This window comes from Nansenia antarctica, assembly GCF_963989245.1.
Source record: "Nansenia antarctica genome assembly, chromosome: 16".
NCBI lineage: Eukaryota > Metazoa > Chordata > Actinopteri > Argentiniformes > Microstomatidae > Nansenia > Nansenia antarctica.
This window is the reverse complement of record NC_137686.1, coordinates 24,873,042-24,883,041: the sequence shown is the minus strand read 5'-3', so window position 1 is coordinate 24,883,041 and position 10,000 is coordinate 24,873,042. Positions and strand designations below refer to the sequence as shown.

Sequence of the window (10,000 nt, the reverse complement as noted above, 5' to 3'; positions counted from 1 at the left end):
CGACTGATAAACATTCTGACAGCTACGACATAGGCGTTTCAGACTGAGAACTTGACACTGTATTATGTCAGCGGAGGCAGACATCGGAGAACGGCCTGCATGGAAGGAATGGAATGAGGAATGGTATGAAACACGTTTGATACGATTCCTCATTCCATTCCTTGCATGACAATGAGCCTGCCCTTGGATTACTACCTCCACCAGCCTCCCCTGGTAACCTAGATGTTTTTAAGAGATTGACCATGTGAAGTTTAAGAGGGTACAGCCTTTCTCAGATGTGCTGTATACGTGATGCTTGTCAAGCATATGCCAAGTATGAACCAGTGATCTATAGCATTTTCCATTCACTTTCATTCTCAAACACACCCCAGAATCACTTGATACGTTGATGTAATCGAAGACGGAGGTTGATAGCACGGGAGAGCTGGGTGTTCGACTTCACCCCAGGGATTTTATGAAGCACAGCGTCAAAGAGTAAAAGCACGAGGATGATGGCTTTTGATCTATATTGCAGACCGTATCAAACTATTTTATGATATGGGGGAACAACTTTGCCTAGGCATTTTGGTTCGACTTTACCCTAGTTTTTACCCAAGGCGTTGATGAAATGGGAGTACAGCTCTTCTAGGGACTTTGAGATGTTGTTCTTCTCACAGAAGTCTTGCAGTGTCTGTTTATTTACACCAATCACTTCATCGTCACATTCTTCCACAAATATAACGTAACTTTTCACATATAATTTTTTTTTTTCTGAATGGAACAGTCCCACTCATTTTTTCCATTTTATTGGATAGAGATAGTGAAGGTAGACAGGAAAGTAAGGAGGAGAGGGCATGTCAGCAGGGCATGGGCCGGAGTCGAACCCATGCTTGGGCATATGTGTGCACTGTCGACCGCGGTGCTAGACCACTGGACCACCCCAGGCCACTACATATTCACTTATAAATAACCCCCCAACACACAACGTACATTTTTAAAATAAAAAGTGCTGTGGTGGCACTTTTCTCAATGCCGAATCGAAGTACTGTCTCAGTGTCTTGAGATGGACATGATGTCCTGCTTGCTCCAATGTGTAGCTGTGCTGTACTATGGACCCACTGATGCAAACGTGTAGTTGTGTTTCTGAACTGAGTGTTCTTGCTAAGATCTTTTAACTACTGTTGCAGCTTGGTGGCAAGATGTTCTGGCACACAGACATGAGTCATAACCAGCACCACCCCCACCTCCTCCCACCCCCACCCCACCTCCCCCTCCCCGGACCTGGCAGTGTTTAATGCCAACTATGGCTCATGAGGGGGAATCAATAACTATGACCAGCTGGAGGGTAGTGCTGTTTTGATGGATTCACAAGTCCTGGCGGACAAGTCCTGGTCGGAGATTGCAGAGTGTGCCAACACAGAGAACAGTGATCCAGTTATCGCAAATCAAGTTCTCCCCAAAAATATATCTGCATGTACTGTATGCTGTGAATACATGAGTATTTCAATTTGTATAATTGATTCCTTTAAAACATGGAGAAACTTAAGAAATGGAAAACAGTGCTATCCTATGATTCCTGGTGATCATACGTAAATCTTGTGCATTTTATCACGGGGGGCATACTGCTCATAAAACATCAACATTTTAATCCAAATGTTAAGCAAAAAGAAAAACACTTTTAAATGAAGTCAGCAGCTTGCCAGAGAATGAAATATATGCATGAGCAGAGACATACAGATACTAATTTTACTGTGTTTGTTGAGCCACTTGACGAAAAATGTAATTACATTTGAATGAGATCTGCCTTGAGAACTGCCATCTGAGTTTGTGCGAGCCGCCGTATCATTGTTTCATTCACTTCTGTTCATCTCCCATTTGTTATTTGAGCACCTACTACAGTAGAACATAATCAGGCGTCCTATTGTGATACTCAATATGGAGCCATGCTCACTAGCTTCCAGCTGTTCTTTAGTTGACGTTTTACAGTGAAGAGGGAGGAGGATATGTAAAACGTTGACAGTGAAATAAATCTGAACCACTCAATTAAAGCTAGCCAATAAATGAACGCGTTAAAATAATAATGAAGAAAGAGAGTGCTGCTAAGCCTCCTCTTGAAAGTTAGCTGTTTTACATACAAGCTATCGGCTACAGCTGAACTATTGTCAGCTGATGTTATTCAACCAATTCAATCATTCTCTTTGTGTTCCAGGCATGCTCATCTCTATCTACCCTTTCATCAGAGCCTGGCTCAACATTAACCGCTTCATCCCCAACTTCGGTAAGTGATACCCGCACCCACCCCCCGTCCCCCCGTCCCCCCTATCACTCACACACACGCACACACACACACACACACACACACACACACACACACGCACACACATATAACAGACATATATATATATATTAGTTTTATATTCTAATTTACAGCCTACATAATTATTGTTCTACTGCCCTTTTCTGTCATTGTCTTTTAAAAAAAAAAATCCTTATATAGTATTGTTTATTATTATTATTTTTCTTTTATTATTATATTGTTTGGATCTCTGCGAATATACTTGGCAATAAAAAGAATTCTGATTCCGATCACTCTCCTTTTGTATTTACATGTAAGGATATCCATTCTGGGGTTTATATTTTATGATCTTACTTGAACCATTGGTATGTTCACTTGTATTACTGAAGAGTGTAGTAAGTAGGCTACACCAAACTTTGGATCTGGAGCTTTGCCATCCTATCTCTGCCAGGGGGCATCATGATAACGTCTCGTATCGTTTCCTTCCCAGGGAACCCGAGAGTGCACCCTACAGGCGTGCCAGCCAACCCCGCCCCCGAGCAGCCGGCAGAGACGCTGCAACGAGAAGGTAAACGTTGCACGGCCATGTTTGTAGTTTTTTCTGGGCTGAACTCATACATTATGCCTATTCTCTCCTGACCAAAAACTGGTGAATCATCTCATTCAATTTAAATAATAATCATAATAATAATTTTAAAAAACATCTTCACATATGTCACAAATTTCTGACATTGATCCCTTGACAGAGATCTATTTCTTATGCTTTAGAGATTGGAGTGTTCCGTAGTTCCGGAGTGTTCCGTCTCTCTCCTCTCTTCCTTGTAGGAACCTCTGATCTAAAACGATGGGATGAGTCAAGCTGCGTTCCCGCTGCGTTGCTTTCACCCGAACAAGTAGTTACAGATCAGTGATTTCTTCAAGGAAGGAAGGAAGGAAGGAAGAGAGAAACACATTTCCAAAGTACAGAGCCAACACTAAAGGGCCAGGGCTGGTTATGATGTTTATGAAACGCCCATAGAGCCGCTGATGGGAGAGCATATCCAATAAATTAGAGAATAGTCATCACAGACACACGCACACGCACACGCACACGCACACCTACGCACGCACACACACACACACACACACACACACACACACACACACACACACACACAATGGCTTTGAACAGCAGCAATCAGGCGGGAGGGAGCCACAGTACATCTCAGGGATGCTGCACCATACCGTGACGTTAGAATTATACGGTCTCCATTTTTGGTAAAAATTTAGTTTTTTTCATAATTTGATCCATTAGGTGGTAATGCTTGTGTGGTGTTATTTTTTAAAATGTTGACATTTTTGAGTTAGTAATTCATAAAATACAAAGGTTCCATCTCACAAAACATAATGGAATGTAAAAACTTTGACGCTCAATATCTCTGAACTACCCTAAACGGAGATAGATCCTTATAATTCTAAACTCACGATACAGCAGTCACTTCCCCACAGGCAGCTCATCTGTTCTAATATACAACAGTGTGTAGAGGTCGACAGCTGAAGCCACTACATCAGGAGAGGCTGGAGGAGGCGGAAATTAGAGGACGGGCTCATTCTAAAATGCAGGGAATGGGATCAGGAACGGTATCAAACACACACGTATTGCGCATGCATTACAATGAATCTGTCCTCCGATTTCTACCTCCACAGCCCCCAGCCTCCCCTGTACTGCATAGATGCTCCTGTGATCCTCCTCTTCTGTCTGGAGACTACTTAGGTTACTAAGGTCATGTTCTCACATGAAAGTCAGAATCACGACCCGGAGCAAGTGGATGAGATTGCAACATTGTTGCATAAGTTTTGCAGTCTGATTTGCGCTCTCACAGCCCTTCATGTAAACAAAGTAACATACGCAATCGAAGCAACAGATGTAGTTAGTTGATTGCTCAGAAAAAATGCAAATTCCCTGTTTGTCCCGCTCTTATCCAGATCAACGCGCATGCGCTGTTGTTTTCCTATGGACAGCCTCGATGCGTCGTTTCTAATCGGAGCTAAACCACCCTTTTCAAGCGGAGCATGCTTTGGTTGTTTGCTCCGGGAGCTACTTCGAATGCGCGTTCTCACAGCTCCAAACGACACAGAGCAAAGCAAATTTTATCCTAAACTCTGATTCCAAGTGAAGCAAATGTTCTAGTGAGAACACACCCTAAGATAACTATTACGGTTATTGTCCCTGCTTCACTTTTGACATTTCATAATATAATAATAATATTATAATACACTTTGTCTTTTTCCCTGATAGGAACTCTGAACCAGGAGCGCTCCAAGAGCCGGATGGACAGTCGGATGGGGATGTTTGTCGAGGCTGGAGCTGTGGCCAAGGCCTCAACTGACGAGGGGTGAGACAGGCAGACAGGCAGACAGGCAGACAGGCAGGCAGACAGACAGACAGGCAGGCAGACGGACAGGGAGACAGACAGACAGACAGACACACAGACAGACTGGCAGACAGACAGGCAGACAGGCAGACAGGCAGACAGGCAGACAGACAGACAGACAGACAGGCAGGCAGGCAGGCAGGCAGGCAGGCAGGCAGGAAGGCAGGGAGACTGACAGGCAGACAGGCACACTGACAGACATACAGAGAGACAGTCTCACGCACACGCAAGCTTTGTGAAAATCTGAATTCCATATCTTTGCGTGTCACTCACTGTGTTTCTTGGGAAAGCCCGCGCCGAATCTAATCAGGTTCTTATTTCATACAAGGCAGGGTTACGATGCCCTCAAGAGCCCGCTCCGACTGTGTGTGGCACTCCAGAGTAATGGAATGATTTGGATGTCTGCCTGCTCGGGTGTCTGTGCTCCTGCTTCTCTCTCACTCAGTTCAATTGTGCTGCGTCGTGAAAGTCTCTACTGGGACCATATGAATGCTAATAGCGTCATCTGGAGTAATGTGTTTGGGAGATTGCTCCGTGAGATGAGTCCATAGGCAGGCTCTACTAGCCAGCTACCGCGTCGCTGTGTCGGTTGGTGGTTGTCGTGTGTGTGACCTTCTCGTAATAGCATTTTTCGCTATCATGAAAGAGAGAGGAGATTAGAGGACGTAAACAGCTTTTAATGTCGACAGTAAAGCAGCAACGGCGAGATGGAGACTGTCGATGGAGATAGGAAAAAACAAATAAGTACACGCGATAGATAGTGTGGATACCTATTATAAGATATTTCCCATAGAGGTGTGTGAACATTCATATTCTTGTGAAAAGAGTTACGTACGCACAAAAGGCTTTCTTTTCTTTTCTTTTTTTTTGGAGCCTATTAAAATAAAAGAATCCAACCCCCCCCCCCAAAAAAAAGAGTGCGAGACATCCTCTCTTCCTTTTCATAACCAAGGAAGCAAGTTGCACTGGATGCTGTTGCCATGGAAACCGAGACCCCCAGATATCGTTAATGTCTGACTCTGTCATTCATCAACCTTGCAGGACATTCATGCATGCATGTCTGATCTAGTTTGGTGATGAAACAACACACACACACACACACACACACACTCCCTCACCCACACACACACACACACACACACACACACACACACACACACACACACATACGCCCCCCCCCCCACACACACACACACACGCCCACACACACACACTCCCTCACACACACACATACACACACACACACACATACACACACACACACACACACACCCACACACACACTCCCTCCCTCACACACACACACACACACACACACACACACACACACACACACACACTCCCTCACACACACACACACACACACACACACACACCTGTGGACAAAGCAACTCGTTCACCTTTTACTGACACACTCTTCTATTGCAGGACATCCTCAGACGTGCCTGACATCTTGTCCAAGCGGAAATCCAAGCAGCAACCGAGCGACGCAGACCTCCCGTGACGTCCACAGACACCGACGACAGCCGGCGAGGGTATTATTACTTCCTCACTGAGAAGTGTGGTGACCTATGGGATTGTAGGATAGTCAATAGTCAACAAAACAAACAAACAAAAAGGAAACACTGTAGAATGATTAACAATGGTCAGTGGTTCGTCGACAGTATCATCACAGGATCATTGAACATGTTGATATGACTCTATTGTGCTTGACTGGCTGTTGACAACATCGCCTTCGACTGTTGAACTGTTCAAACATTAAAATTGAAATCACCATTGTAAGTTCATCACTCCCTCCTTGAGTGAGAGAAAAGAATGAAGGGAATGAAGGCAGATGTTTTTCCCTCTGTCTAATCCTTGACTGACTGGCAGCTTGACTGACAGCTTGAACTTTTCAACTGTTCTTTTTTTTCCTTTTTTTTCTAAATGTACTTTTTCAACTTGAATCTTTTCAGCCGTTTTAGGAGTGAACTCTGTGCAAACACATACGACAACAGTGCCATCATTGTCCTAAATATAGAGAAACGATTTAAGTAGGAAGTGATTCGTCACCTCGGGATATATGAAAGGAAGTGAAGGGATGGATTTAGAGAGTTGCGGGGGCAGCTGAACAAAAAAAACGATCTGGCTTATTACTACCTAGAGAAATAAATCAAACTCGCTTTTCCCCCCCTGGTCTCTCCTTTATCCCATATTCATTCTGTAGATATTAGCATTTTATAGGTCAAATGTAACATCTCATACAAACAAACAACTATAGTAATCATTGTTCACGAGAAAAGCGGGGTAATATGGGTCATGGAGGTGATTCAACTCACATTTGAAAGTTCATTCTAGTCCTGCAAAGTAGGTCTATTCAACACACACAGCGATGGAACAATCAGGAGATGATTATAGCTACTAGGACATGATGAGCGAGCCCTTATATGTGGACCCCTCAGTCATTGTAGGAGACACCATAACAACCTCTCCATGCTAACATCTCTGACTAATCACTACCCAACATGCACACACACACACACACACGCACACGCACACGCACACACACACACACACACACACGCACATGCACATATACATAGCCTATTCAAAGATGCACACAAACACACCCCACCCTTCCCTTCCACCCATCCCCCCACCTCCTACGCACACACACACACACACACACACACACCCCGCGGTGAAACATGTTGCGTTGATGTTAAGGAGAGCACAGGCAGGGCCGAGTGGCTGCTGCATGGGCAGAGGCGTGGGGGGAACGCACTGCTCTGCTGATGTACAGCATGACGCGGTCTGATATTGTACACACACACACGCACGCACGCACGCACGCTGTGAATGGGTAAATGAGAGGCCGTTGTAAAGTGCTTTGGATAAAGGTGCTATAAGTGCAGTCCATCTATAGTCTGCTGACCTCACCAGACCCCAGGTATCTTCTCTGGTGATGCTCTGCCAGGCCTGTACTACTAATACTACTAATAATAATGACTTTGATTTCTATAGCGCCTTTCAAAAACCCAAGGACGCTTTACAATTCTAAAGGGGAATGGTCAGACAGACAAAACAGAAAACAAACAAAGCAAAACAGAAACTGTGACTAGGGGCCAAAGGCCTTGGTGAACAGATGGGTTTTGAGGGCTGATTTGAAGGAGTCCAGGGTGGGGGCGTTGCGGATCACTGTGGGGAGGGAGTTCCAGAGGGTAGGTGCAGCCACGCTGAAGGCTCTGTCCCCAAAGGTCAGTAGGTTGGTGCGGGGGGTGGACAGCAGGTACTGCTGCCATCCTCATATAGATCATTTGATGTAAAATCCAAACGTTTGGTGTGTAGAACAAAAAGATGACAAAAAAAATGCCTCACTGTCCCAAGACTTATGCAGGGGTGCTGTAGGCCTATATAATGGTTATAAGAACAAGGATGAAAGGTAACTCGGAATTTAGAATGACCACGACTTCACAATTGAATCACCTTGTATTTCCTATTGATTTCCACCTGTAGTTATTTATTGAAAAATACATTCTGAAAGTGTTACTCCCACAAAACCATGACAAGCACAGATCAACATAAGATCGAGAATCCAGTTGAGAACAGGCCTCCCTTCCCTTCGTTCACATTCACAACGTCATCACGCAGGACCAGTATTGGGAACATGCTGCTAATGGGACAACAACACATTTCCAAAATGCATTTATAGGGTGTGTGGGACTGGGGGGCTCCCGCTGTTTACATGATGACAAACCGTTCATCCCTTTCTCTGGGGACCCACAGGCTTTCCGAGTGTAGCTGGGTCGGTCATTGTCAGGTATAAATCAACTGTCTGTAAGGCCCAGCCAGTACAATCCACAAGGGTGACCTGGACAGTCCATTCTGTCAGTCAGCTGCACTTACTGGTGAACTCCATCCTCTCAGGTAAGTCATGATAGCGGGAGGGCACTCTGACATGAAACATAAGGCATTAAGATCTTTCACCTGAAACACTTTTGAATCCATATGACACAAAAATATGTCTGATCTGAATGAAAACATTCCAGCACACAGGCATTGAATATAACTGTTATTATTATATCCTCGTGCATGCCTAACCAGTCAGAAGTAATCATAAAGGTGCAATTGTTTACAGTAGGCAACGTCAGTTACGGTTTACTAACTTACTTTAAATAATGAATTAGGCGCTTTAAGCCTGGATGGATGATTTCAGCACCGGTAGCTGTCCACCGCCCCCCCCAACATCTCATTTCCCTCCTCCCACCCCTCCCCCCTCCGGGGTACCATGCTTCATAACGGGAGGGTGGATGGGACTCAAAGCATTCAACATCTCACACACGTACTCCTGCTCAGGGGGGGGGTATGCCAAAGCTCTGAGAAAAGACCTGGGTTATGACGACTTTTAAAAGACTGTGTTATGAAGAAAGCTACCTGTTACTTACCCTGGAGCGTGAATTCATTCAGCACAGAACGGAATGACCGGTCATTCTGACCACAGAGGAACGCGCAAGACGATGAAGGCGATATTCGCAGATGATTTTTTTTTATACAGACGCACATAATGCATAATTGGCACACATTATTTTTTTGCCAGACAATATGATTGATGTTGTTTTCATAGGCTTGTAGACTAACGCGTGTGTTTTTAGTGGTCAGTGTTAACAAACGTCCGTATAATAATAATAATAATAATTCATTGAATTTATATAGCGCTTTTCCGAGGCTCAAAGACGCTGGAATGAGCATAAATGCCAGAGTGAGTGAGGTTTTTCCATAGATGTTTTTACGTCGACTGGCCTTGGTTGTAATAATAATTATTCCCTTTTGATTGAATGAAGACGCGGTCTCTGGTACTCAGAGGGAATAACGGACCTGTCCAACTCCTGTCCCCGCCGACGGTTCCCCTTTTGGCATTTGCCCGGACATCCAACCCTGGACATCCTAAATCCAACGGGATTATTTGGGACGACAATCTACAATCCGATTGGACATATAATAATTCAGAGATCGTCAATGCAGAACGGCAGTACAAAGGGTAAGATTAAAGTGCTGAAACCATCATTCTAACAGTTCAGTGACTAGCCTATATTTCTTCCTAGATTTATTTATTCGCGCGTTTTATAATAATTCCCGATTAATGCTTGAATACACGCAATTCATTTGTGTCATCAGTAACTTGGTAACATAGCTGTACAGCTTATTTTTTTCTTTTTCTTTTTTACCACCATGCCGTATATTCTTTAGGACTGCGTATGTGAATATTTTTGAGGGGGTGTGTGTGTGATGAATGAAAATGGCATTGGCTTTGGTTCCAGGTTCAGCAATCCAA

At 44.3% G+C, this 10,000-nt stretch overlaps 1 protein-coding gene across 1 annotated transcript in view; it reads left to right on the top strand.

Annotated features, from left to right (window-relative positions):
• Positions 1-6,193, top strand: part of kncn (kinocilin) — a gene marked incomplete at both ends in the record, with an annotated part of 6,756 nt that extends 563 nt beyond the window's left edge. Inside the window, 4 exons of the mRNA XM_080547082.1 lie at positions 2,189-2,257; positions 2,766-2,843; positions 4,554-4,650; positions 6,118-6,193. Of these exons, the coding sequence (XP_080403208.1) occupies positions 2,189-2,257; positions 2,766-2,843; positions 4,554-4,650; positions 6,118-6,193 (320 nt within the window). The remainder of the gene's footprint in view (positions 1-2,188; positions 2,258-2,765; positions 2,844-4,553; positions 4,651-6,117) is intronic.
• Positions 6,194-10,000: the final 3,807 nt, after the last annotated feature.